The sequence below is a fragment of the Ruditapes philippinarum genome, unplaced genomic scaffold, assembly GCF_026571515.1.
Source record: "Ruditapes philippinarum isolate M1 unplaced genomic scaffold, ASM2657151v2 ctg2121_1_1_1_1, whole genome shotgun sequence".
Taxonomy (NCBI): domain Eukaryota; kingdom Metazoa; phylum Mollusca; class Bivalvia; order Venerida; family Veneridae; genus Ruditapes; species Ruditapes philippinarum.
This window is the reverse complement of record NW_026863826.1, coordinates 1-25787: the sequence shown is the minus strand read 5'-3', so window position 1 is coordinate 25787 and position 25787 is coordinate 1. Positions and strand designations below refer to the sequence as shown.

Genomic DNA, 25787 nt, shown 5'->3' with positions numbered 1-25787 from the left:
AAAAATTTTATACTGAGTATGTTTTATACATCTATATAACAATTAGTTTTTAAAAAGTTGTTGAAGATTGTAAAGGTATTACTTATTACAAGAGCACAGCATGCAGTGTTCATGCTCGTCTTTTATACGAGCAAAATTATCAATAACCAATTTTGACAAAAATTCCAAGATAAAAGGGGGAATAACTCCAAAAAAGTAGCTTTCAGAATTATGTCTCTTGTCTAACAACTGCACCTTGTCATGATAAGCGAGTATTCTGAGTTTCATGTTGATAACTTATAAAATGTTTCAATAACTTGATAATAATTGAGCAATTTAAAGTTTTTGCAAGATGATAACAACACTGCACAGTGATCAAAATAGCTCAACTTTTACTTTGAAATAGACAGCTCAAATGAAAAATTTAATTGATTCATTATACATGTAAATTACTTTAGGTTCAAACAAGTGAAAGGTAAAAGGATGCCGCTATGTATTGTAAAAATCATAATTATAAGGTAAAATGATTATTTATTTCTCTAAATAATCCTTATGTCCAAAAGTCAACTACATTTTTTCATCTTTGAATAAAAATTTGACATTGTGATGAAAATTGAAATTTCAAGGAATATTGTTTACGATGCGAGATATTCTTTTTCTCATCTGCAAAGCAAAAGGAAACTAAAATATAAAACAGTATTTTTCTATCATTTCCACATTTAGACATTTTCCACAACTACTGAACAATAAATTAAAGAAATAACAAAGTTAAATACCAATGGCCTTGATTCAGATATATGGACTGTAGTTTTGACCTTTCAGTTGGCACAATAACAAAATAATTTATGAACAATAGAAGTTTAATAGGACAGGTCAAACAACACTTACCCATAGCTAAATCTTCAACGCCATTTTCCATGTAGCCATCAAAGGCAAACTCTTCTCTAAGGAGGTGAACAATTTTACCCAGAATTTTTTGTTGTTTTCCATTCACATTACTATTTAATAACCTGTCCATTAGAGAAGCATCAGATCCTGGCACATTGCCCCGATATAAACCATGATTCATTCCCCCTATCCCACTATCATGTGTTGACGGGGACGGGGAAGAAGCCGTGGAGTTAATATTGTGTCTATGAATATCTTCCGGGGAGCGGAAATTACGTCCATTAGGACGTGAAAATCCTGACATTTGAACATTTCTGTTTGTATTTAACATTGAATCATCATACACAAATCCGGTTGAAAGTTTGTTTTGGAATGAAAGACTAGAAAATGAACCATGCTTGTGATATCGTTCACTGTCTGAATAGAATTGTGGCTCGCCACGATCTAAAGCATGATCTGATTTCCACTTTTGTAATCCCCCAGCTTCTCTCGGAACATTCAGTAGATGAGATGGCGAAGGACGGCCTAAGTTTTTGGCACGCATGTTTGCTGTCTTTTGCACTAAGTCTTTAGCAGTTCTACCATGGGGAACTTTGCCCCTTGACCCCGAAGGGTCAGATATTGCACTCTGATTGCTTAAATCACTTTGATTATGATAAGCTTTAGGAGACATTTCTGGACTATTTATATCTTTGATCATTGAACTAGAACCATTGGGTGAAGTAAAATCCCTTGCACTATGTACACTTCCACTATTACTATGCACACTTTGTGGCCGTATAGGAACAACAGGGACAAGTTGTAAAAATCCAGTCACAGGGTCTTGTTGGAACTGAAACTGTGGAAGACCAGAGTAAACATTTCCACCATACTGCATCCCAGGTAATGTCATAGTCTGTCCTAACAACTGAGAATGATACTGAGAAGGGATATTCAAATTTTGTAATGCTTGACCTTGACCTAGATTAGCTTGAGCAGATGTCACTGTCATATCAAGGTCACCAGTATTTTTTGACTGGTTTTCAGTTTTTGCAGAAGAATCTCCCTGATTTAAATGGTTTTGTAGGAACCCTGCTATAGCAGAAGCAAGCGAATGAGTATCAGGAACATTGCCCTGCTTTTGAATTTCCTTCAATAAAGCATCAAGAGCACCACTTGAACCTCTGCGTTTTGATCTGTCACTGCTTTTGGAACTTGATTTCTTTGGCGTAGGTGGCAAGGATTTTTTATTTGGTGTTGAGCTTTTACTGTTACTTTCCTTTGACACATCTGCCACTTTATCTTCATTTTCTATTTCTTTAACCATAGATGGTTGTTTATGTTTCATTAAATTCTTTTTCAATTCTTTCAGTTTTTTCACTACTTCCTTCTCCTTATCAGCATTTGGATCTGGGCTTTGCTTTTTTTGCGGCTGAGAAGTTTGAACTGAGGGTTTTGCGGCAGATTTTTCTTTTGAACTACTTGTTTTCTCCTCTTGCACAGTAGCAGGTTTTTCATTGGCTGATGTCTGCTGCAATATGATTGGTTTAAAATGTGTGGCAGGTGATGAGAAAGCACTTGGTATTCTAGGTTCTGCAACTGTATTTTCCTTTGGGCTTATTTTCTTTGGAACAGGACAAAATGCTCCACCAGAGACTATGCCCACTGGTGCAACAGGAGCCGGTTTGACCGGTTGGAAAGATGAGCCACCTGCAGGTTTAAATGCTGACGGTGTTTGAGAGATCTCTGGTTTAGACTCTTGAGCCAGTTTCTGCTGTCTTTGGGTGGCTTCTTCTTTATCATTCTACAATTTGTACAAAAATGAATCCATTATTGCTAAGAGATATCAAAAGCTTATAAAGTTAACTGTTTAAACATAGATTTGTCACAGTCCCAGTTATATTAGATACCAAACCTAGATTTTATTTTCTAAAAAAAAATGATATGGATCATAAAGTTAAATTAACATATTAAATGCACAAAATAATAATTTAATATATCATTTGACCGTATTAAATTACATAATTATTATAATAACTACATCTAAAGTGCAACACCTGCTGCAAGACAAACATAGAGGTATTCCTATAAAGAGATTAAATCTACCATGAAGTCTTGCTTAGGGAAATATAATACTGTTGTTGTAAAGAGGTGATTGCTCTTGAGAATGTTGCTCTGTAGTGGTGACACTGTATTTTTAAAAATATATTTTTGTATCATATAAAGAAACATAAAACAACAACATACCATTGCCTGATAAGCCTCCTGGAATAGTTTACTGCAAACGCTATCTGAGCTTGTCCCATTAATGTGTTCATTGCATACCTATAATGAATAAAATTACATGATATAAGTAATACACAGTGAGCTTTATTATGCATTAAAATCAGTCAAAGATACTATTTCATAGAAATATATGAAAATTGTCATCAAACTGGGGATTTAATTAAAATAACAGGTGCTCTAATTAAGACACCATTGTGATGTCATATAGTAACCAGAGTTGCCTAAAACGGACCATTTTAAAAAGGTAACCACATTGTACTATTATCGTTCAGATTTTTATTTATATCTGAGACAGGGCCATTTTTGGTGGATAGTGAAATTATAGTTCTTTGTAAGAACATATATTTAAGTGTTTTCATTTCACAGTCATGTAAAAAGGAATGGCAAAATGATATATACATAGATTTTTTAATCTTAAATTGTTTATGTGATTATCCATCCAGGAGCAATCCTAATAATCTGCTTTGTATTTCTTGACAAAAAAAATGATAAAGATGTTTTGTGTATGGTAATTTGTTAATCTTAACCTGCTGGATCCAAAAACAAGCCTTTGCTCAGGCCAGCCTGCCTATTGTGCAGTCTAACCAGGCTCTATAGTATTGACTAAACTCAAATTTAAATCTAGTTATCCCCAGTTTGAAAATGGACTGTTTTAAAAATGAAAGCTGAACTAATATATTTAGGAATTTCAGCAAGTTTAAAGTCAGTCTTCGACATTCTTATGTTATACTGTCTCAGATATTTTTACTATTAACTTATTAAGAACATATCTCTGTATATATATTCTAAAATAAAGAGTTATCAGACAGAGATGCACTAAATTCTTAACTAATTTCAATGCTTGATAAAAATTAAACAAAAGCCAAGGGGTAATTTCTGTGTTAGTAAAGGGAAATAATTCAGTGAAAATACATACTGGAATTATGAACCATTATTTTTTCATATAGTCAAGCCAAAAATGAATTCAGTAAGAACATTAAACTATCTTATATAAACTATAATTATACCTTTGCAATATCGACTAGCTCTGGACGTTTTACAGGGTTACTATCAGCGAGGTACTGTAGAAGATCTTTTAGGTCTGAGCTAACACTCATGGCTGACACTGAAGAGTATTTCTTCCCTGCGGCACATCTCAGAGTTACACTTAGTCCAAATAGACAGGTCTGAAAATATAAAGGGCATTCATATTAACCTTCTGACTAATTGCCTTTTCTATAAGTATAGGACTCACTACAGATTTGGAGCAGTTAGTACCTCCTGACACTTGCAGAAATCATAATCACAAAATAGAAAAAAAAAAAAACTTTTTTTTCTGCCAATTCTTAAATTTTTCATTATCATATAAAATCATTGTCAACAGATGAATTAGACATCTTAGAATGCATTTTGAAAAAGGTGAGAATTTAACATTGAATCATTCAAGCGCCTTGTCACTTTTAAGATGTAAGAACATAAACAAATATTTTGTCTATTCAGGGACAATATCAAATTTAGATAACCCAATGTTAAAACAAACCTTTTCCGACAGCTCTCCTTTCTTCTGTAATTCTGGCGCCATAAATATCACCTCTAATGGTTTCTCCTCGGGAATCGCCTTAAACGAGACGTTACCAGATTCTCTTATAACCAGAGTATCTGGTGACAGGTATGCAGCTGAAAGTATTATATAAGATTCCATATCAATAAGACCCAAGCCTAATATAATTCACAAAATGTGAAAAAACTCAATATAAACAGCCAACTTAATTACATGAAATTTCAAATTCTTTTATACAGTATGCAGCAAAATATTATTACAGAACCAATACGTAAAAAGTTTTTTTTATCAGTTTTCATGAAGATGACAGAATAATGAGAGATTTTTATCCTAAGCACATGTATTGGAAATGACCCCTAAAATAGCAGCCAGGAGAGGTAATTTATATTGCTATGTAAAAAGCATCTATACCCCTAAACAGCCTATCTTACACATATTTTTACTCTAAGACAATTAAGGATAGCCTCATCACTTGAAAAATATAAGTGCACAGAGGTAGGTGAATAATGTTTGCTGACATGACATTTTGAATATGATGAAAAACTCCTCAACAGCTGTCAAGTACTGAATCTATCAGGCCACCAGGTCAGTCAAGCAAAGAACAAATATAAGAGCTCCTAGATATAATTTGTTGTCTTATTGTTGATATTTTTATTTCTGTAGGTAAATAAACAATGCTGTATTAAAAACTAAGAAAATGGTATTCAGTTGTGATTTACATAAGATTTCACTTTTACATTAGTATCAGGTTCTAATTAAGGTTTGAACCCTAAAGAGACTGTGAGTCCTGCCTTCTAATCTATTACCAATCGGACACCCTGTCAGCTCCAATATTTTAACTAGATCAATACAAGGTTTTGTTTGTATTGAAAATATTGAAGTCCATTACTTGTTGAAATATTTATTCCTCTTCATTTAGTTTCACTTATACTAGTGCTTTCATGTATTATAAATTTATTTCATAATAACATAATCTCCAAGACAAATGTTTAATCTGCTAAATAATGTAAGAAAATGACCACTTGGTTTTAATATGCTACAAATTAACCCATTACTTCATGAGCGTTTTGTGAAAAATGGCTGTTTTCATTGAAAATTCTCCTGTTTAACAAGTTCAAATTGCTATAATACTATAAAAACTGCTTCAATACTAATTAAAACTTGGCACAAATGTTGACTGGACCATTACCCTTGCAACAACATGCTCAGGCTTAAATTTTCTGTTACCATGGCAACGAGGAGACATCACAAAATTGCCAAAAATCACTATTTTGCGTTGATTTTTTCCATCAAAATTGATTTCAAAGTGCTGCAACTTCTCAATGGATTGAGATAGAGTCAAATGCTTTTCAGCGTTGGTTACACGTTACCTTATGATCAATCTAGGCTCATTTTTAGCCTCTCACAAGTTCAAAATTTTCTTGGCGATGAGGGGGACTGCCGCCCCCTTAAAACCCCCCAAACAGAAGGGGGCACATCCCCCTTCTGGCAACCCCCTGATGTATCTTTTGGTTGGGGGGCCGCGCCGAAAAAGTGGTCACTTTTTTTAGCAACATTTCTCAAACAAAAAGAAGTGTTGGGATCCTAAATAAGGCATTTTTTCACCATTTGAGACAACAATAAGGGGGGGTGAAAAAGGCGTTAAAAGGCGTGTATATCGCGTAATGGGTTAAGCAAAAGCTATTTTTGTACACATCAAAAATTGAGTAAGAATGATACATTTCCATAATCCAGTGAAAAATAAATAATACCAATAATACCAAGAGAGTATTGTTTAAATTTTTAGTCCTAATAATTAGAAACCTTCATCTTTTTAAATGTAAGAATCTTGTAAGAAAGAAAAATGAAAAAGAATAGATAAACCCACTGAATTTGTTTATTTTTTGTTTGTTCTCTAACGGATTCATGGTTAGGCTTTGAGCCACATCATATGTCAGATTAGGTCATAGGGTGGCTCCTTTCCACCTTTATTGGAAGACTTTACGTGCCCCTTGGTGGCAGTTGCTTTATTTCAGGCATCTGTGGGCAGTAGAGCTGAACAAGAATCAACTTTTATATTTTACAAGAATAAAAAGAAAAGTGTCAATTTCAGTTCTTTGTTCTTAATGTTCATGATATATTAAAGGGACTCTACTGAGGTTTTTGTAGTATATTTCTGTCTTCTTCCCCTTTACAGACTTTTCCATTTTAAGTGCTTCACTTAAAATTTCTAAGATTTTCAAATTCTGTTTTTTAGGCCTTCAGACCTCAGTGGAGTTCCTTTAAATGAATAATTCAAAATTAGAATAAACATAAGTCATTTTTGCACATGGCCAGACAGATATGGATGAAAGTTATGCAACCAACAAAATAAAAGATGGATTTACGTAAATGTTTCTTTTTCCTCTGTAATGCTGCTGTTCCTTCTTTACACAGGGCCCATAACTCTGATTCTGAAAGGTTCCTATCTAAGGCGTCCAATATGTCAGACACTGTCAATCCCTAAAATAAAGTCATAAAATGTTTTTAATTCACTTTCAAGAGCTTATTAAACTTTATCTGACATTTTGTTCATCTTTTCCTGACCTCTTTTAAATTTAAAGCCATAGAAATCTAAAGAGAATCTTAAATAAGTTTCTGATATTATTCATAACAGTCGGCTGGGGAACATTCTCAGTGCTTGTGAGGAAAACTGAAGACCCTTGATTATGTAGTATTTATAAATTCCAAAAGTGCCAGTATTTTGTCAAAATCCATGTTAAGAGTTATGGGCCTTGAATAGTGACCTTCAATCATGCTCCCAAATAAGTGTATGAAAATTCAATCCATTTCCTTCTGCAGTTTAAGAGATACAAACTCATACACAGAAACTTAACCAAAGTGTAACAGCGACACCAACGCCAGGATGAGTACAATAACTCTCACTATTATTCAAATAGTCAACCTAAAAATACTGACCAGCCATTATATGGTAAAATATGTACAATATGTAAATTATTTTAAAAGATAATTTCTTGGTATAATATCCGAAGACTATGTCGCTAAACCTCTATACTCTTAGTGCATGAAAGCATAATGTAATAGTGTATAATGCAAATAAAAAGATCTTGATTCTTTATTAATGTTGAGATCATGATTGCCAAATAGACAACTTTTTTTCTGAATTCTCATAAAAATGTCTTTATTCTTTGACTTATAAATATCAAGTGAGAGACAGTATATGCCAGAAAGTTTAAGCTCACTAAAAGTTTCTAAAGCACACATCAATATAAACATATAAATTAAATACACACAAAAAAAATTCTTAAAATGTCAATGACCTCAGCTTCTTTTCATAAATACACTTTTTCAATTCAATATCAACGACTTATAAAATTGCACCCTTATAAAAGCCAGTCTTGGGAACTTTTCTGTTTGACAACGGCTATTTCCCATCCATTTAGACTAATATTTGTTAAGATTAAAAATTAATGCCTTTTATAAATATTCTCAACATTGATCTTCATAATAGAAGATTTGTCTCTAAAAATACTCATAAAGGAACTTTAATATAATTTTGCATGTTATATTTGCTCCTTTTTCCTCTTTCTATTCTTTTTTTGTTAAGTACCATATAATTGCAGCAATTAAAAAGCACTTCAGTTTTACAATTACATGGTCGATATTTTTTATTTTTTACAGTTCAAGTAGAATGAAATCGTTCAATGAGGAAAAAAGGAAAAGTGGCATAGTTCAATATAACTGTGCATTGTGATTGTGAGAATTTATTCTCCCTCTTAAGAAATCATATAAAGAGTGAAATTAAAAATACCTTCTGTAAGCATTAAACATTGATAGAGAAATAGAAGTAAATAAGGTTATATATGCAAAGGTGACAAGTACTGGTATTCACCTAAATAGATAATTATCAACCACATACAAATCTAAATCTAAAACTTTCGAGTTTATGTCATCCAAAATTGCTTCAGAGTTCTTAACTTTGGCCCATTTTATAGAGCTGTATTTTTTCTTTTTGGTGTTTGTTATTTTGTACTGGCAAACAATTAACATTGCAGTAAATTTGAAGTATAATCAATTTCCCTGTTTGGTCTGTTTTGAACCGCCTAATTTGCTGAAATTATTACATGGATTTGTTCAGCTCTTCCAATTTTGGAACTGTCCATAATCAATTTTGATGATATCGGGGTGAAAATTAAAAAAATTATCAGCCTACTGTATAGAGCCTGGTCAGACTGCATTGGTGTGCAGGTTAGTCTGACCCAATTATGGCTGCAAAGCTCATCACTTTTGGTTACAGCAGATAAAGGGTTAGATATATCATTAAATTTAAAAAAAGAATTAAAATATCTGATCATATATTCTCAAAGGCTATAGGCATAAATAACAAGAAAAGATTATTTAGGGCCAAAATGTTTTACAAGAAGCAAACTGTGGTCCCTTTCCAGTGTTCCTATGCAGACGTAACCATTTTAAAATAGTTAAGTATAGATAATATAGATAGGATATTGTTTTTGCATAACAGATGCAGACACAATTATTGTTGGTGGCACTATGGCAACACTTATAATTTTGTTGTAGCTTACACCTGTATGATGTTTTAGGAAAATTTGGAGCAAAAAATCATTAACTAAAGATTTTGCTCAAAGTTTAAGCGTAAAATATACTTGTTTACAATCTGATCCAAAAAAAATTTTGCATTGATTTATTATTAAATTAACTTTTACCTGTTTCCTTTTATTCCTTTTATTTTTAGAATTACAACTTTCACTAGACAAGTCGGATTTCTCTTTATTATTTCCCCCTGCTTCTGTCTGCTTTTCGGACATCCCTGTCAAATTTTGGGATGAATTTTTAATTTCTTTCGAAGTTTTATCTTCATATTTTAAATAAGTTATATTTTGATTGCTGTCTTTATTCATTTCCTTGCTATTCAAACTAGAACCATTACTCCCTGAATCTTTTGATTTTGAATCTGTTCTCGTCAAGTCAGAACTATTTGCTGAACCATTTAACAATTTTTGCTTACGATCCTGTATACTTCTATCAGAATCTTTCCGACTTTGATCCGATTCACTCTCACTAAATAATTCAGACACCACTAATTCTTGAACTAGAGTTTTCTTAGGTGTATTTCCATTTGCAACACTGGATTTTAATCCTGGTTCGTTTAAATTAATGTCAGGTTTCTTTGGAAGAGCAGGTTTTTGTTTACTACTAGTATTTGAAGTATCTAAATTTTCTTTATGTTTGAAAGACTCGCCTCCACTCAATCCTTGCTTTGACGAGGAAGATGTTTTTCTTTGTTTACGATTCATTTCCTGTTCTTCGCTCAGTGGCAAGGAATCGTCATGAGATTCTGCAGTTTCAGTTACAATCACGGTGCCGATTTCTGACATCAATGTCTCTTGTTCTGACAAAACAGTATCTTGTTCTGACAATACAGTTTCTTGTTCTGACAATGGCAGAGATTCAGCTTGCGATATGTCCTCCGTTAGATCTGGTATATCATCGCAACAAGTAGCATCTCCCTGTTCCGACTGTATATACGAGTCAGCATCTGGTGAAATGCCGAGATCTGTTGCATAACTAACAGTGGCTTGAGTGTTGTCATCATATGTATCTAAAATGCAGAGTATAAAATAAATGTAAAGAAAATATACATACAACAGTTGAAAATGTGCAAATCTTTATGCCTTAATCTAAACTTCTACAGAAAAAAAAGAAAAGTTTCTATTTAAATTTTAAAAAGTTTTAATAACATATAATTATGTGAAAGTATACAAAAGCAATTTCAAAAACAGCTAACAGCTTACCAATACAGAAAATAATCCCTACAAATTAAGTTTTAAAATAGTTAAAAAGTAACATAATTGTGTTTTGTTCTGTTGTGTCATTCTGTTCATTTTAAAAATATATTTTGTCGAGTTGCCAATATTTGATATAATTAAGTTTTACTGGATAAAACCCAATGTGAAACAGAGTCTTGCCAAATCTTTCAAAAAGTCATATTAACAGAGTATCAAAATTATAAATTGTTTAACAATTCTCAAAGATAAGCTTCTATTTTGCTTAATTACCCACTAGACTGATACTATGTCTCAATTATGTCTAGTCATATTGTAAGATTTTTTGTTGCCTGGCAAAGTTTTATTTAGCCAGTAAATCAAGTAAAACTTCGGCTGGAAACTGACACTCCTAATCCCCTCTTACAAACTTTACAACTTGTCATTAAAAATAGCAACTAAAAAAGAAATTAATAATGTTTTGCGATGTTTGATGTATAATTATGTTTTTACAATAAGAAGTAAAAAACATTATAGTTTTGCCATCTGATTACAATTTCACATTAGTTTAAGATATTCATGCATCAATAACACATTAATTTGTAATTTAAACATCAAAAGTATTGTCATTAATTAATTAAATAACCCTGCACACATTTTACAATCAAACCTGTCAATTAAGTTTATAAATACATACTTAATTCATCAATTACTCTTTTTTTTTTGCTGAAACATCATTGATTACAATAATTTATGTCGATTATTGATCACCAAGCATCTTAGATAACAAATTATGAAGACCTGCACTTCAATTCTATAATGTCAATAACCTATTCTCTTTTATCTTAATTCTTGCTATCTATATACAAGACATTGTACCGTATGTATAAATAATTGCATGTATAAATAATATCCTGTTCTATAAAGAACTTCCTGTGCTCACAATTTAAGAACTTACTGTCTGAATCATTAATTAAAGAGATGTAAATACCAAAAGGATAAAATTAAAGGCACATTAGGCCTAAGAAATGAGTAAATTTCTCTTCCTGAAGAAAGGGCGAACATGTGTTTTATAATATTGTAATTCATGATGGATGAACAACATCATGTAAGATGCTGATTGCTTAAAGAAACCTGCCTCAAATATGAACTAATTAATTTGTGATAGAGATAGCAAAATGTAAACAAAGCAGTATTTTGACTTCCATACAAATACTATAAATCATTATAACTGTACTAATTGATACAAAAGATGACCCACACAGCTGTACATTCAATAAGAAATGTTTCAGTACCAGCAGGTGTAAAATTATTTACTTCTATTATTTAAGGCGACTTACAGGCCCATTGTTATAGGCCCATAGGGCCGGGTGTTGACTTATTTATTTACTTTTTAAAACTATATTCATATATTCATATTGTATGTTGTAACAGTATATGTCACTATGATAAACAATTTATCTATCTTCATGTCAATACAATTTAATACAATTAATTAATTATTTAAATAAGTCCTGCATGAACTAATATTATGCCATTAAAAATATGTCACGGGAGACAGGAAGCAACATTGCTAGTATAATTATGTAGAGTGTTATCTTTAAATTGAAAAGTAAGCAAGCACACTAAAAATTATAAGTCCGGCAAGATTATTAGCAAAGCTGAGACTCTAATTGGTCAATTTAGATAATATTGCATCAAAATTAGACATAAAGATGTTGCTATAAACAAGATGAAATCCTTGATTATTCAGATGTAAACCCTGAACTAACATTTCTGTTGACAGGTTAGTTTGTACAATTTTAAAAGCAAAATTTTAATTACAAAAATGTAACTTTTATCATTCAATTATTTGTGTTTTTCATTTAGTAAACAAACTTAAGTATTATGAATATTAATGTATTAATTAACATGCTTCAAGAAAGGTAAGAATCCAATCTACAACATAAAATATGATTTTTTGAGAATTATAAACAAATGCTCGCACATGTGGTTGATTCCGGTAGTGAGGGTAAATTAACAAAAATACATACAATAAACAAAACATTATTTGAAATAAAAACATAACAACAGTTGAAACTGAGCACACAAACATTTATAAACAGGGCAATGTGTCTTATTCATTAACAAGAACTATGGTAATATCTACGTACATGTATAGTTATGCTGAATTGACAATTTTTGATGGAGTCTGAACTTATAATAAAAGTAATCTTAAAAATCATACTTTTCCAAATATTTCATTTTTCACCAAATTCTTTAAAACAAAACACACCAAAAAAACCTGACATTGTTTCTTAACAGAAAAACCTGAGTGTAATAATTTCTCATGCACCCTCCAGGACAGATGCCACCAAATTATAAATAGCACATTATTATTAAGGCACCAGTATTACATGAGTGGCATAAAATATTATACAAATATGGACTTTTTAGCTGTTGAATATGATGTGATATGTACTGAAAAAATTAATATTGACCGAGGCGATAGCCGAGGTCAATATTAATTTTTCAGTACATATCACATCATATTCAACAGCTAAAAAGTACATATATGTTTTATTATATAATTTATAAATAGCTTTTATATGGCTTATCACATCTGCCATTGCATATGATGGAAATCATTATTTTTCAGCTTGTCTACTGTTTCCATAATTTGGCCCTTTCCATTGGCATGCTGATCCCTATTGTTCTTAAAAATGCAAAACGGTAACTAATATAGACTAATTTGACTCTTATTTACACCCAAATCAATGTTTTTTTCAAAATAATAACAACAAACTTAGCATGACGTCACGTCAAAGTCTTGCTTCTTTAAGGGATTTCCAGAAAATCTATTTTTAGAAGAAAAACCGGTGAATATACTCTGAAAATCTATTTTTAGGAAAAAACAGTGAATATACTCTGATATTGACCTGTTATTTTTTACAAAAAGTTGCTTGTTAGCCAATCAGGGAAAGGCATTTCAAAGCTATTTATAGATTATATAATAAATATAGTTAGTGTACAGGTAAAGCATTCATTAATGCATTCTTTAACAGAAATCAAAATTGTTGTAGAGATTTTGAAAGTATCGGTTTAGCAAGATAACAATTGTATTATCTTTATTGTCTCCAAAGCTTAATGTTTCCGTCATGACAAAAAATCAAATTGTATTATGATAAATTTTTCGTCTTCATGAACGCGTCAAATAACTGGAACTTCACAAAATATTGATGCAGGTTTTTCCCGTTCAACTTTTACCATTATCTAGAGTGATCAACATGTTGTACTAGTTATCGGCAAATTTACCATTATGTAACTGTAAAAGTTCGTTTGTACATCGGTGTAAGATGAGAAAACCTCACATTTCCTCATTTCTTGAGAATCTCTCTTGTATGAAAATCATAATGCAAATACAGAAATGGGTTTGGCCACAGCATAGAACCTTGTCAGACATTATGAAGCGCACAGACTGACCTGGCTCTATGACCTATGCGTCATAGGGCTATGTAGTTTAGGTTTCAACGTATATATCTTACAATGGTGCATGAAAGCTTTATTAAGTGTATTCAAGTGCAGAGTTAATTTTACCCCATACATTATTAACCTTGAACAAATTGTCCCACATGTAACTTATATCTTACATATATAGTTAATATGTTATGAAGTAAACAACTGTTTTGTAACTTAAAGCTAAGAAGACAAATATCACATCAAAGGCAAATCAAAGTGCTTATTCTTGTTATTATATAAATTTATACTGAAATATTAAAAATCGTTTTGCATCAGATCTGCTTCACAACTAAAGTTGGTCAAATCTTTTGTCCATGCCATTTGCAAATGATGTAAATTTTGTCTTCAGAGCTCATATTGAACATTTAAGGATTCCGACACATTTCCTGAACCCAACATCGTGTTAAAGTTGTATAATATATAAATATATGGTTTTGTTAGTAAACAATTTATAATTCCACCATGTAGTACAAGTAGTGTACATTGGAACATGCAATCATACTTAAAACATAATCTGGGGTACTCGTCTCCGAGGTAACACCATAGAGGTTACTCATGTTACCCCCTTTCCAGTATAAATTCTCTACCATTACTGTAAAAGCAATACATTATCTCAGTAATTTCCTTCATAAATTACAAAGTGACAAAATCATGCCTGTAAGAGCTACTGTTCAAACTCTCTTCCTTTTCTCTGGCACTTCCAAACTACTACCTACAAAATCTTTTACAATAGCTGTCATTTACAAACAACAATTTGAAAACATCAATGACTTTTTTTAAGTTTATAATGGAAATTATTCAGTATTAACCCCTGGAAGAGTTATGGGCCTTGGTCAATGATCTTTAAATTACTTATTCCCCCCTGAAAAAACGTGTGTGAGTATATCTTCAGTGGCTGTAGTAGAACATGCAAATCTTTACTCATTTAAATACATGCAGAAGTTATGGGTCTTTGACAAGTAAATGGATTTAATGAAATATGCAGTTGATTGGGATTTAACAGCTGAATTTCTTAAATGGACTTCTTCCAGTTTTGGAAATGTCCATTATCAATTTTGAGGATATTTTAACTATCTGAGATATTCAGCCAACAGTGATAGCCTGGTCAGACTGCATGGATGTATAGGCTTACCTAGCTCTATACTGAAGGCAAGGGGTAATCATCTTCGGTCCCTGGACGTTAGGGGTTAAATCATAAGTAATCCTTAAACATTAACATGTCAATGACCCTTCACTTATTTTATTTTCCTAAACCTAAAAGAATATGAAGTGAAAGAAAATATTTACAATGAACAGACTTTTAGACGTACTTGGATAAAAACTAACAGAACCGGATGTTATATGCTCTGATTGCAATCTATTACAATTTATCAATAGTAAATGCTTTCATCTTACTTTATTGTTATGTCAAGCAAATCCGTTCAATAAATACCACATCAGGATTAGGGCCAAACTTGTTTGTAACAATCATTCATAAACATTTAAGAAGATTTAAGCAATAATGTTTATCATTATATTTACATCTATATTTTATTCAATATAAAGCAAACTGGTTAAGGAGTAACATTCAGTCATATGTAATTTCCGAAAAAATGGCCGAAATGCAGTATGGAATAGTAGTCTTTTCTTTATTCTCAACCAGTTTGCTTTATATTGAATAAAATATACATGTATAAAGCTATATTTTTGTTTTTTTTTTAATTATGAAACAGAATACTTCAAAAATACCTGTATAAAAAAAATATGTTTGCATTTTTCTTTTTTTTGTGTATAACACATGCAAGAAATCATTTCTAAACCATTTAAGACTACATAAAATAAAAAATAGCCGCATAATATTTTGTTCCAGAACATTTTATTCTATTTACGTACAATATTAATGCATGAAATAATTTTTATGTAAAAAACTTTTTTGACAGTTGAACATTATATCATGGGAACTGCATAATTTTACTGTATAATAAGACGCTAAATATATTTCAGAAGATATAGGTTTATACCCTTTACAGAAAATATACTATGTAACAATGAAAATGAAAAGTTTGTGCCTATGTATGTTTAAATTCTATTAAAAGGCTCACTGCAAACATAATCTATAGCTAAACTTTACTATGATATATCACACATGATAAAAAATGCATGAGAAAACATTGACTATACATTGTCAAGTGAGTGCGGATATCGCCACCAACAAACTTGGCGTAACCTATCTTTACAATATTTGTCGATAATTTGACTTGTTAAGCTGCCAAATAAAATAATTACAGTGATATTATCTAGTCAGTGTAGAGATTTTTTATAAAATATTTTTACCCTCGATTGTTTTCCAAACAAATATAATGATTTATATGCATAATGATTTGAATCAGGAATTTTATATTGGCACTTAACGAAGGTGTTATCTACTAGCCTTTGCCAATAAACAATCTAAATCAGTGCTTAATATATTTATAACATCTCTTAAATTAATATTACAGACCAAATATGGCAATGACACCCAAAACTTATTAGTTGTCAATGGATCGGTGCAAAACCGACGTAACTGCTTCATTATGTAATATGAGTTATCACTGTGTCGCATCAAACCTTTGATTTAGTATGCCTATTTAAGCTGTTATTTAAAAAAAAAAAACAAGAAAAAAACAAAAAACAATCGTAATGTCAAATGCCTATAAATTTTGAATATTTTTAATTCAGATGAAGTGTCAATATTTTCTCATTCATTTTTTCCTACTCCTATTGTTTGAATTCAGTAGTAAGCAATTCAATATTGACTTTTATACTTCAACATGTCAGCATACCTTCTTGAGGGAGTCCGAATCCCACAATGGCGGCAATGCCGCAGCACACTTCCTGTGATGACTGACCACAAAGCTGTTCCTCACAGAGAATAATAGTTGATTCAAGATCTGGACGATTGGTGGTTTCGTCTGCCGTCATACGACCCAACAGTTCCCGTAACTCTGCAGATATAGCCTCCTGTGATTGGTCAACATTGTATTCTGCTGCGTACAGTAAGGTCATTCCCAAGGAGAACAGATGTGCCTGGAAAAGAAAGAAACACTGAGTTAAGTTTAGCTATAATATTCATATAGAAGTCTCTTAAAGTGTTAAATGTTGCATATTTACAGGTTGCAAAAAATGCCTTCAATCTTGAATAATTGGTTTTAATCTGCAATCTGAAGCAAGTTTTAAAATATAAAATACTCCTCTATAAACATATTTAAATGCACTTAAGTAAAATCACATTTTACCACAAAATAATGTGTAGTAGTGGTTGTGGTGACGGTAGTTTAACCTACGGTAGTTTAACCTACGGATCATGGCAGTGAGCCACTTTGGATTCACCAGAGCACAGTTTTGTGAGCCATCACATCTTTCCTGGGCAGGCAGTCAGTACTATATAATTCAAAGTACCTGGTGGATCTGGATTCCTTTCATGTTGAGGGGTAGTTGGTATGTGATGAGAAAACAATGATCTCTAGCCAGATTTCTAATAATATGTTAACCTTTGGTACTTACAAATGGGCTCTGACTTTTTATATACATTTACAACAAGTATCATGATATTTAAACATTCTTTATAAAGACTGGGCAAATTATGAAGACAGGATCTTGAAAGTCAAAACCTTTCACTATAAATTCTAACAGAATACTCTTAAAGCAATATAGGAAAAAAGGCCATAATTATGTTTAAATACCAGAGCTACTGCACTTTACTTAACCCTCTATATCATTTAAAAAAATCATATACATGCATAAGTATTTGTTTTTTTACCAGGAAATCTGATTAAATTATTATTTTTCACTGACTACTCATAGTGAACTTTGAAATCTTTAAAAAAAAATCAAACAAAAAATATATTTCATAACAATAGTAAAATGAAATGAATTTGATCTAATTACCTTTGATCTGCATTGTTTCGAATCAAAACAAAATCACAATGTAATACCAATCAAACAAGAAAACGCCTCATTTTATTATCTGTTCACAGTTTTTAAAACCTATCAAATTTAAACTAAACATGGGTCATGTTAGTACCAAAATGCAATAGAACACTCTTAAGTTTTAACTGCGTCATAATTTCATATTTTGTGTTTGTCACTACTTCGGTGTAAAGGTTAATTATGAACAGGAAAAATGGACGAGTAATTATCTTAACAGATTTTATTACAACATTTTTCTGTATGTTCTTACAGTCGTGACTGTTTATCTAATTAGCTATTGTGCATTCCATGATTGAATAATGCAGTTTTAAACATTACAATGCTTGAACCAAGGTTGACCAGTCCTTGCAGCCAGTTTACAGCAAGACCGACCTGTGCAAAATTTATGTCATGAAGTTTCTGACCAAGGTCTATGGAACTTTTTGCTGTCCTAAATCATCAAATTCTTATCCTGAAATCTTGATATCCATAAAGTTGATAATGGATAGTTCTAACAAGAGGGCCATGATGGCCCTGAGGTCGCTCACCTGTATATAGCCCCCCCCCCCTCCACCCATAAGAAGATGTTTCATGCTAAACATCTAAGCTCTAGCTCATTGGGCTTTTTAAAAGAAGATTTTTTTAAGTTTTTACTATACACATATAGTTAAAAACAATGACACCCCTGGGGCGGGGCCGGTTTTGACCCCAGGGCTTTTATTTGAACAAACTTTGTAGACACTCACTAGAAGATGTTTCATGCTTAATATCTAAACTCTAGCTATTTGGGTTTTTTCAAAGAAGATTTTTTAAATTTTTGCTATACACATATAAGGAAAATCAATGACCCCCGGGGCGGGGCCAATTTTGACCCCAGGGCTTTTATTTGAACAAACTTGGTAGACACTCATTAGAACATGTTTCATGCTAAATATCTTAGCTCTAGCTCTTTGAGTTCTTTAAAAGAAGATTTTTTAAGTTTTTACTATATGCATATAGGGAAAATCAATGACCCCCTGGGGCGGGGCCAATTTTGACCCCAGGGCTTTTATTTGAACAAACTTGGTAGACACCCATAAGAAGATGTTTCTTGCTAAACATCTAAGCTCTTGCTCATTGGGCTTTTTAAAAGAAGATTTTTTAAAGTTTTTACTATACACATATAGTTAAAAACAATGACACCCCTGGGGTGGGGCCAGTTTTAAACCCAGGGTTTTTATTTGAACAAACTTTGTAGACACTTACTAGAAGATGTTTCATGCTTAATATCTAAACTCTAGCTATTGGGTTTTTTCAAAGAAGATTTTAAGTTTTGGCTATACACATATAAGGAAAATCAATGACCCCCAGGGTGGGCCAATTTTGACCCCAGGGCTTTTATTTGAACAAACTTTGTAGACACTCACTAGAAGATGTTTCATGCTTTATATCTAAACTCTAGCTATTTGGGTTTTTTCAGAGAAATTTTTTTAAGTTTTTGCTATACACATATAAGGAAAATCAATGACCCCCGGGGCGGGGGCAATTTTAACCCCAGGGCTTTTATTTGAACAAACTTGGTAGACACCTATTAGAACATGTTTGATGCTAAATATCTAAGCTCTAGCTCTTTGAGTTTTTTAAAAGAAGATTTTTTAAGTTTTTACTATATGCATATAGGGGAAATCAATGACCCCCTGGGGCGGGGCCAATTTTGACCCCAGGGCTTTTATTTGAACAAACTTGGTAGACACTCATTAGAACATGTTTCATGCTAAATATCTTAGCTCTAGCTCTTTGGGTTCTTTAAAAGAAGATTTTTTAAGTTTTTACTATATGCATATAGGGAAAATCAATGACCCCCTGGGGCGGGGCCAATTTTGACCCCAGGGCTTTTATTTGAACAAACTTGGTAGACACTCACTAGAAGATGTTTCATGCCAAATATCTAAGCTCTAGCTCTTAGGGTTTTTTAAAAGAAGATATTTAAAGTTTTTTCTTTCGGTTGCCATGGCAACCAGAGTTCTGCATGGAATTAAATTCTTTGAACAATTTTTAAAGGTGACCACCAAAGGAACATTCCTGTGAAGTTTGGATGAAATTGGCCTAGTGGTTTATGAGGAGATGTCATTTAAAGTAAAAGTTTACGGACGACGGACGGACGACGGACGGACGACGGACGGACGATGGACGCCGGACGAAAAGCGATCACAAAAGCTCACCCTGTCACTTTGTGACAGGTGAGCTAAAAAACTAGAGCTGAAAATTAAGTGAGGGTAAAGATTAACTTAGAGATCTTTTTAATTTGATTTATTCAGATGTTACATTGTTTGTGATTAAAACATTTATTTAATTTTACATTTAAACTTTTTTTTAATTCTCCAACCTTGGATAATATTCTGGTATCTCATTAATTGGTTAACAAACAAGTGAGGCAGATCATGTGACGTAGCCAGTATTCAAACCCATGACCCCCTAGATGTGCCCACTGATCATGGTCTGCTTTGTTTCCTATTCAGTCAGTGATTCTTTTGAAATTTTCTCTATATGATCAATGTTTTGCCCAAATTTGAAAGATGGACAAGTCAGGTTAGGTTATTTATAGCATGCCAAAGGTTAAAATCAATTATATGCTGCATAGTTAATAAGTAAAATATGTAATCTTGAAATATTTTGAAAAATATTTATCATAAAATCTCTATTCCTTGTCAGCATAGAAAAGGAGCAATTAAATGGTGTAATCAAGTTTAAAGATCGCAATTTTTATGTATTTATTACCCCTTTTCTGCTTGTAGAGTGACACCCAACAATGCTTCAAATTTATTGCTATAACCCCAGTTTATCAAATTCTATAACAATCTTAACACTTAAAAATTACTTATAAAGGCACCCTCAACATTAAAATGTAAATGGCAACCACAGATGTAGACTGTGTGCCTTAAATAATTACTGGAAAACATCAAAGTGTCAAAGGCCACTTAAAATGTTAAGCAATTCACCTTAAAAGTTGAATGAATACTTTGTCATAAAAAGAAAGTTCAAAAATTACAAAGTAGTAGCACAATATGTTAAGCATACTTTATAAACAACCCGAGATCCATCTCAAACTTGTTGATCTTTGGAGTTTGCCTCCAGGTCTGACAATTATCAATGAAATGAAATATTTTCCGTATTTTTTTCTCTTCTTCTTTTTTGCAGTAATGGAAAACATATTTTGTTTCATGTTTAACTAGAACATCGGTAGGATCAGTGTCACTTAGACAAAGCTACGTCACTGGTAAAGTAAGAATTTTTTTTACAAAATTAATCTATTACTCTCAATGGCCTTGACCCATGCAATCTATAATCCCATCCTAGGATAAAGGGCCATTGATGGTCCCAGCACACAAAACATCTTAGAAATTTATATTTTAACCCTTAACTTGCTGAATTTCTTAAAAAGAGAAGCCAAACACATTTATATTTAGCTGTAATTTTATCCATTTTTTTTGGATTTCAGGGTTAAAAGTTAGCCAGCCAACAGAGTAAAACCTGGTCATGCAGACTGCATGAATGAATGCACGGACAGACATACCAACATTTAGGGTATTACGATTTTTCTTTGACCTTTATGTGGCATTTCTCAATATTATCCAGTGAATATTTCCAGAGGGTTTTGGGAAAATTATGGATAGAATGAAACTCAAACCATGCATGTTTGTCCAGACGGACAATTGCACCTGAAATGGAATAAGGGGCCATTTCTATTTTTATTATATTTTGTTAAATAAAGGGTCATTGGCCCCTTATTCTATTGTTAAACTAGAAATGTGTCCATAGGGCACGGATGCCCCCACACGCCACTGTTCTGTCAATCTTATGACTCTAGGTCAAAATATTTTTTGGGCTACATGTGCCACAAGTTGAAAACTAAAAATCAACAAAGGGCCATAATTCTGTTAAATTTGGTCGCAGCAAAAATTCCCTCCTTTAATACCATCTACACATTAAGGTTGTTAATCCCTGGAAGTTTAAGCAAAATCTTCCATCCGGTTTAAGAGGAGTTGCGTTCACAAAATTTCTACATGGTATATAATGAAAAAATCAACAAAGGGCCATAATTCTGTTAAATTTGGTTGCAGCAAAAATTCCTTCCTTTACTGCCATCTACACATTAAGGTTGTTAATCCCTGTAAGTTTAAGCAAAATCTGCCATTGGGTTTAAGAGGAGTTGCATTCACAAAATTTCTACATAGTATATAGTGAAAAAATCAACAAAGGGCCATAATTCTGTAAAATTTGGTTGCAGCAAAAATTCCTTCCTTTACTACCATCTACACATTAAGGTTGTTCATCCCTGTAAGTTTAAGCAAAATCTGCCATCCGGTTTAAGAGGAGTTGCGTTCACAAAATTTCTACATAGTTTATACGAGGGGTGTCCCAGAATTACGTGGATTTTTGCTATAACTTTTTTATTTTTTAATGCATTTTTTAGCAAATTTGTACACAATACCTTTAACATATCCTTAATGAATATGTCCATTATTTTTAAATTTCTAACATTGCTTCTCTATATTTTACGTCGCTATAGTAACGCAGTATGCGCAGGGCGGGGCAGTCCAATATTTTGTATTAATAAATTGTCTTTACTTTCGTATATCTTGCGTATTTATACGTAAAAAATGGCGCGACGTCGTCAGCATATGCAGTGACGACATATGAACGTTCGTTTGAAATTTTGACGTCATAGCTGTTTTCCGTTATGTTTACCAGCGGACAACTGGACAACCGTTGCTCTTGGATATTTAACAAAAAATGACGTCCATGGATATTACGCTGAACATCGGACTATCATCAAGTTTTGTGTTAATCTTGGGAAGACGCCAACACAGACGCAGGAAATGTTGGAGACTGCAAAAGTGAGACCTCCTGTTTGTCGATCACTCGTTTTCAAGTGGCATAAGCGTTTTCGAGACGGCCGAGAGAACATTGAAGACAACAAGGGTCTTGTGAGAAAGTCATTGTTGACTACGGCGTCAATTGAGGAAGTCAAGGGACGTCATAGATCGGGACAGGCGTTACACCAAGGTCAATGCTGAGTACTATTTAAGGGTAGGCAATAATTTTGTGTTTAAAGAAAATGATTTTTAAAAATTAAGCTACCGTATAAGTGTTTTTTTCTGCGATGACTTTATTTCTGCGTTTTCTGCGGTCAGTTTCGGCACCGCAGAAATAAAAACCGCAGAATATTTCTCTTACCTGCTACGATATGTATCCTTCATTGTGACCTGTTTCGTCTAAAGTAATAACGACAAACAGATTATAACGGTTAGCGAGTTTTCAAGTTGTATAAAATTGCTGTCGGCTAATTGTATGTAATGTGTGTTTGTAAGGATGTACTTATTGTTAATTATGCTAATTTAAGAATAAAGATATTTTAAACCATTCCAACCCTTATACTGCTAAATAATCGTTGTTTACTTTAATTGTCATCTAATACGATACGGTAAACTTATGTCATTTTCATTTAATTAAAGATCATACTACCGGGGTATATTTTTCACACGTTACTTCACGCTGATCAAAGATGTATACCTTTCTATTGTTGCGCATCATATTTGTTTGCAAGCAAACAATATAATTGTTTGTAATTACTATAAAGTTTTGCAGTGACGACGACAAACAAATGCGAACGTGTACATGCAAATATAATAGATAGGGTAATGTGACTTAGACTTTGATAAGACGAGTCGCAGAATTTAAATCATGTTTTGTCCAAAGAATGTCCCGCAGAAATAAAGTCCGCAGAAATAAAAACATGCCAAAATTTTGAAAAACCGCAGAATTTGGAGCCCGCAGAAAAAACCACTTATACGGTAATCACAAGTTATTATTTTAAACGCAATTTATCCGCTTCAGCTTTTAAGAAAGTGAACTTCAAACTGCTTATAGTAAGGCAGTGCGCATGATAGGTTATTTCCCTTTTAACGCACATTGTCTTGCGTACAAAATAAACTCCAACAATAATAATAATAATAATAATAATAATAATAATAATAATAATAATAATAATAATAAAAAATAATAATAATAATAATAGAAATAATAATGACAAATAATAATAATAATAATAATAATAAAATTATTTATAATAATAATATTAATAATAATAATAATAATACAGCGGTCAGCATTATCACCGTCGTCTTTAACACTATTATCGTAACAAAAGTTAATAGTATGCTTTATTATTATTATACAGGGCGGCGTACGACCAGTGGATATATCGACACCATAGTGTATTGAGTTAGGCGGCGACTATGTTGAGAAAAAAACTGACATTCGACGCCACACATTTATTAACAAACTAGCGACCCACCGGAATGACGTCATAACGTCGGAATGGACGGCCCCGCACCAGCTACCCCTTGTCTCATTACCCTGCCCACAGACAATGATCCAGTTGCCGGGCAACTTTGAAATTTTTTGTACTAATGCAATAAGGTTGCATTTTGTTCATGTTAATTTTGTTTGTTTTTATTTTCAGTAGTTTTTGAGTTACAGCAAAAGTCCACGTAATTCTGGGACACCCCTCATAGTGAAAAAATCAACAAAGGGCCATAATTCTGTTAAATTTGGTCGCAGCAAAAATTCCTTCCTTTACTACCATCTACACATTAAGGTTGTTCATCCCTGTAAGTTTAAGCAAAATCTGCCATCCGGTTTAAGAGGAGTTGCGTTCACAAAATTTCTATATAGTATCTAGTAAAAAAATCAACAAAGGGCCATAATTCTGTTAAATTTGGTCGCAGCGAAAATTCCTTCCTTTACTACCATCTACACATTAAGGTTGTTCATTCCCTTGTAAGTTTAAGCAAAATTGCCCCGGTTTAAGAGGAGTTTGCGTTCACAAATTTCTATATAGTATCTAGTAAAAAAATCAACAAAGGGCCATAATTCTGTTAAATTTGGTCGCAGCGAAAATTCCTTCCTTTACTACCATCTACACATTAAGGTTATTCATCCCTGTAAGTTTAAGCAAAATCTGCCATCCGGTTTAAGAGGAGTTGCGTTCACAAGATTTCCGGACGGACTGACGGACGGACGGACAAGTGCAACGCTATATGCACCCACATTGTGGGGGCATAAAAATGAAATCTATTGTTCTCTTTTGTTCTGTTTACATTTAGGTGGCTCCCTTCCCTATTTGGTAGTTCAGACAGACAGAAGATAAACCCGAAACTGTAAGTTGCACCGAATGATCTTGAGGAAGCTTAACTCAGACGATTGACATGTTAAACAGTAACAATAACTGAAAAATTTGTAAAATTAACTGAGTGCCAACAATATTCAATATTGTAATGGAGAATACCTTGTAAGTGTTTCCGTTTGTGCTGTACTCAGGTGACAGGTAAATTGGTTCTGGATCTGGAAATACAAGAAAAACATTGATTTATAAATCAATTAAACAGTTCATTATGATAACAGGTGCTACAAGTTGAACAACAATGGAAAATCTTTGAAAGGCATTAAATAACTATTTTGCACCCCCTGCATGACCTTATCTTGGTATTGCAAAAAGTTGTTAGTCTTTCCCATATGAGCCACTAGGCCAGGCTGCTCATCAATCCAGTCTACTAAGATAAAGCTATACAATACTGCTAATTATGAACTTCAAATTTTCATCCATATATTACAAAAATTGATAATATACAGTTCCAGATGATGGGACAAAATTCAGCTTTTCTGCAAAATAAGGGATGCTTTTAGTCATGAACATAAATTAATACATTAACTTCCTAATAAAGAAAACCTGCGTCCTTCAACAGAAATACAATAAGGATATTGTATACACTATGAATTATTTATTCAAACCAGAGACATTTCTTTCAATATGACTTTTCCATTGGCATATTTTGTGTGTGATATTTAGTGAAAGTAATCTATTGCTACATCATTTTGATTCTTAT

The 25787-nt window shown here is 32.6% G+C and overlaps 1 protein-coding gene across 1 annotated transcript in view; it reads right to left on the bottom strand.

The window, feature by feature from the left end:
* Positions 1-25245, bottom strand: part of LOC132723428 (kinase non-catalytic C-lobe domain-containing protein 1-like) — a gene marked incomplete at its 5' end in the record, with an annotated part of 45224 nt that extends 19979 nt beyond the window's left edge. Inside the window, 9 exon segments of the mRNA XM_060708155.1 lie at positions 868-2650; positions 3094-3171; positions 4140-4298; positions 4652-4788; positions 7039-7153; positions 9376-10271; positions 14435-14524; positions 16734-16977; positions 25190-25245. Of these exon segments, the coding sequence (XP_060564138.1) occupies positions 868-2650; positions 3094-3171; positions 4140-4298; positions 4652-4788; positions 7039-7153; positions 9376-10271; positions 14435-14524; positions 16734-16977; positions 25190-25245 (3558 nt within the window).
* Positions 25246-25787: the final 542 nt, after the last annotated feature.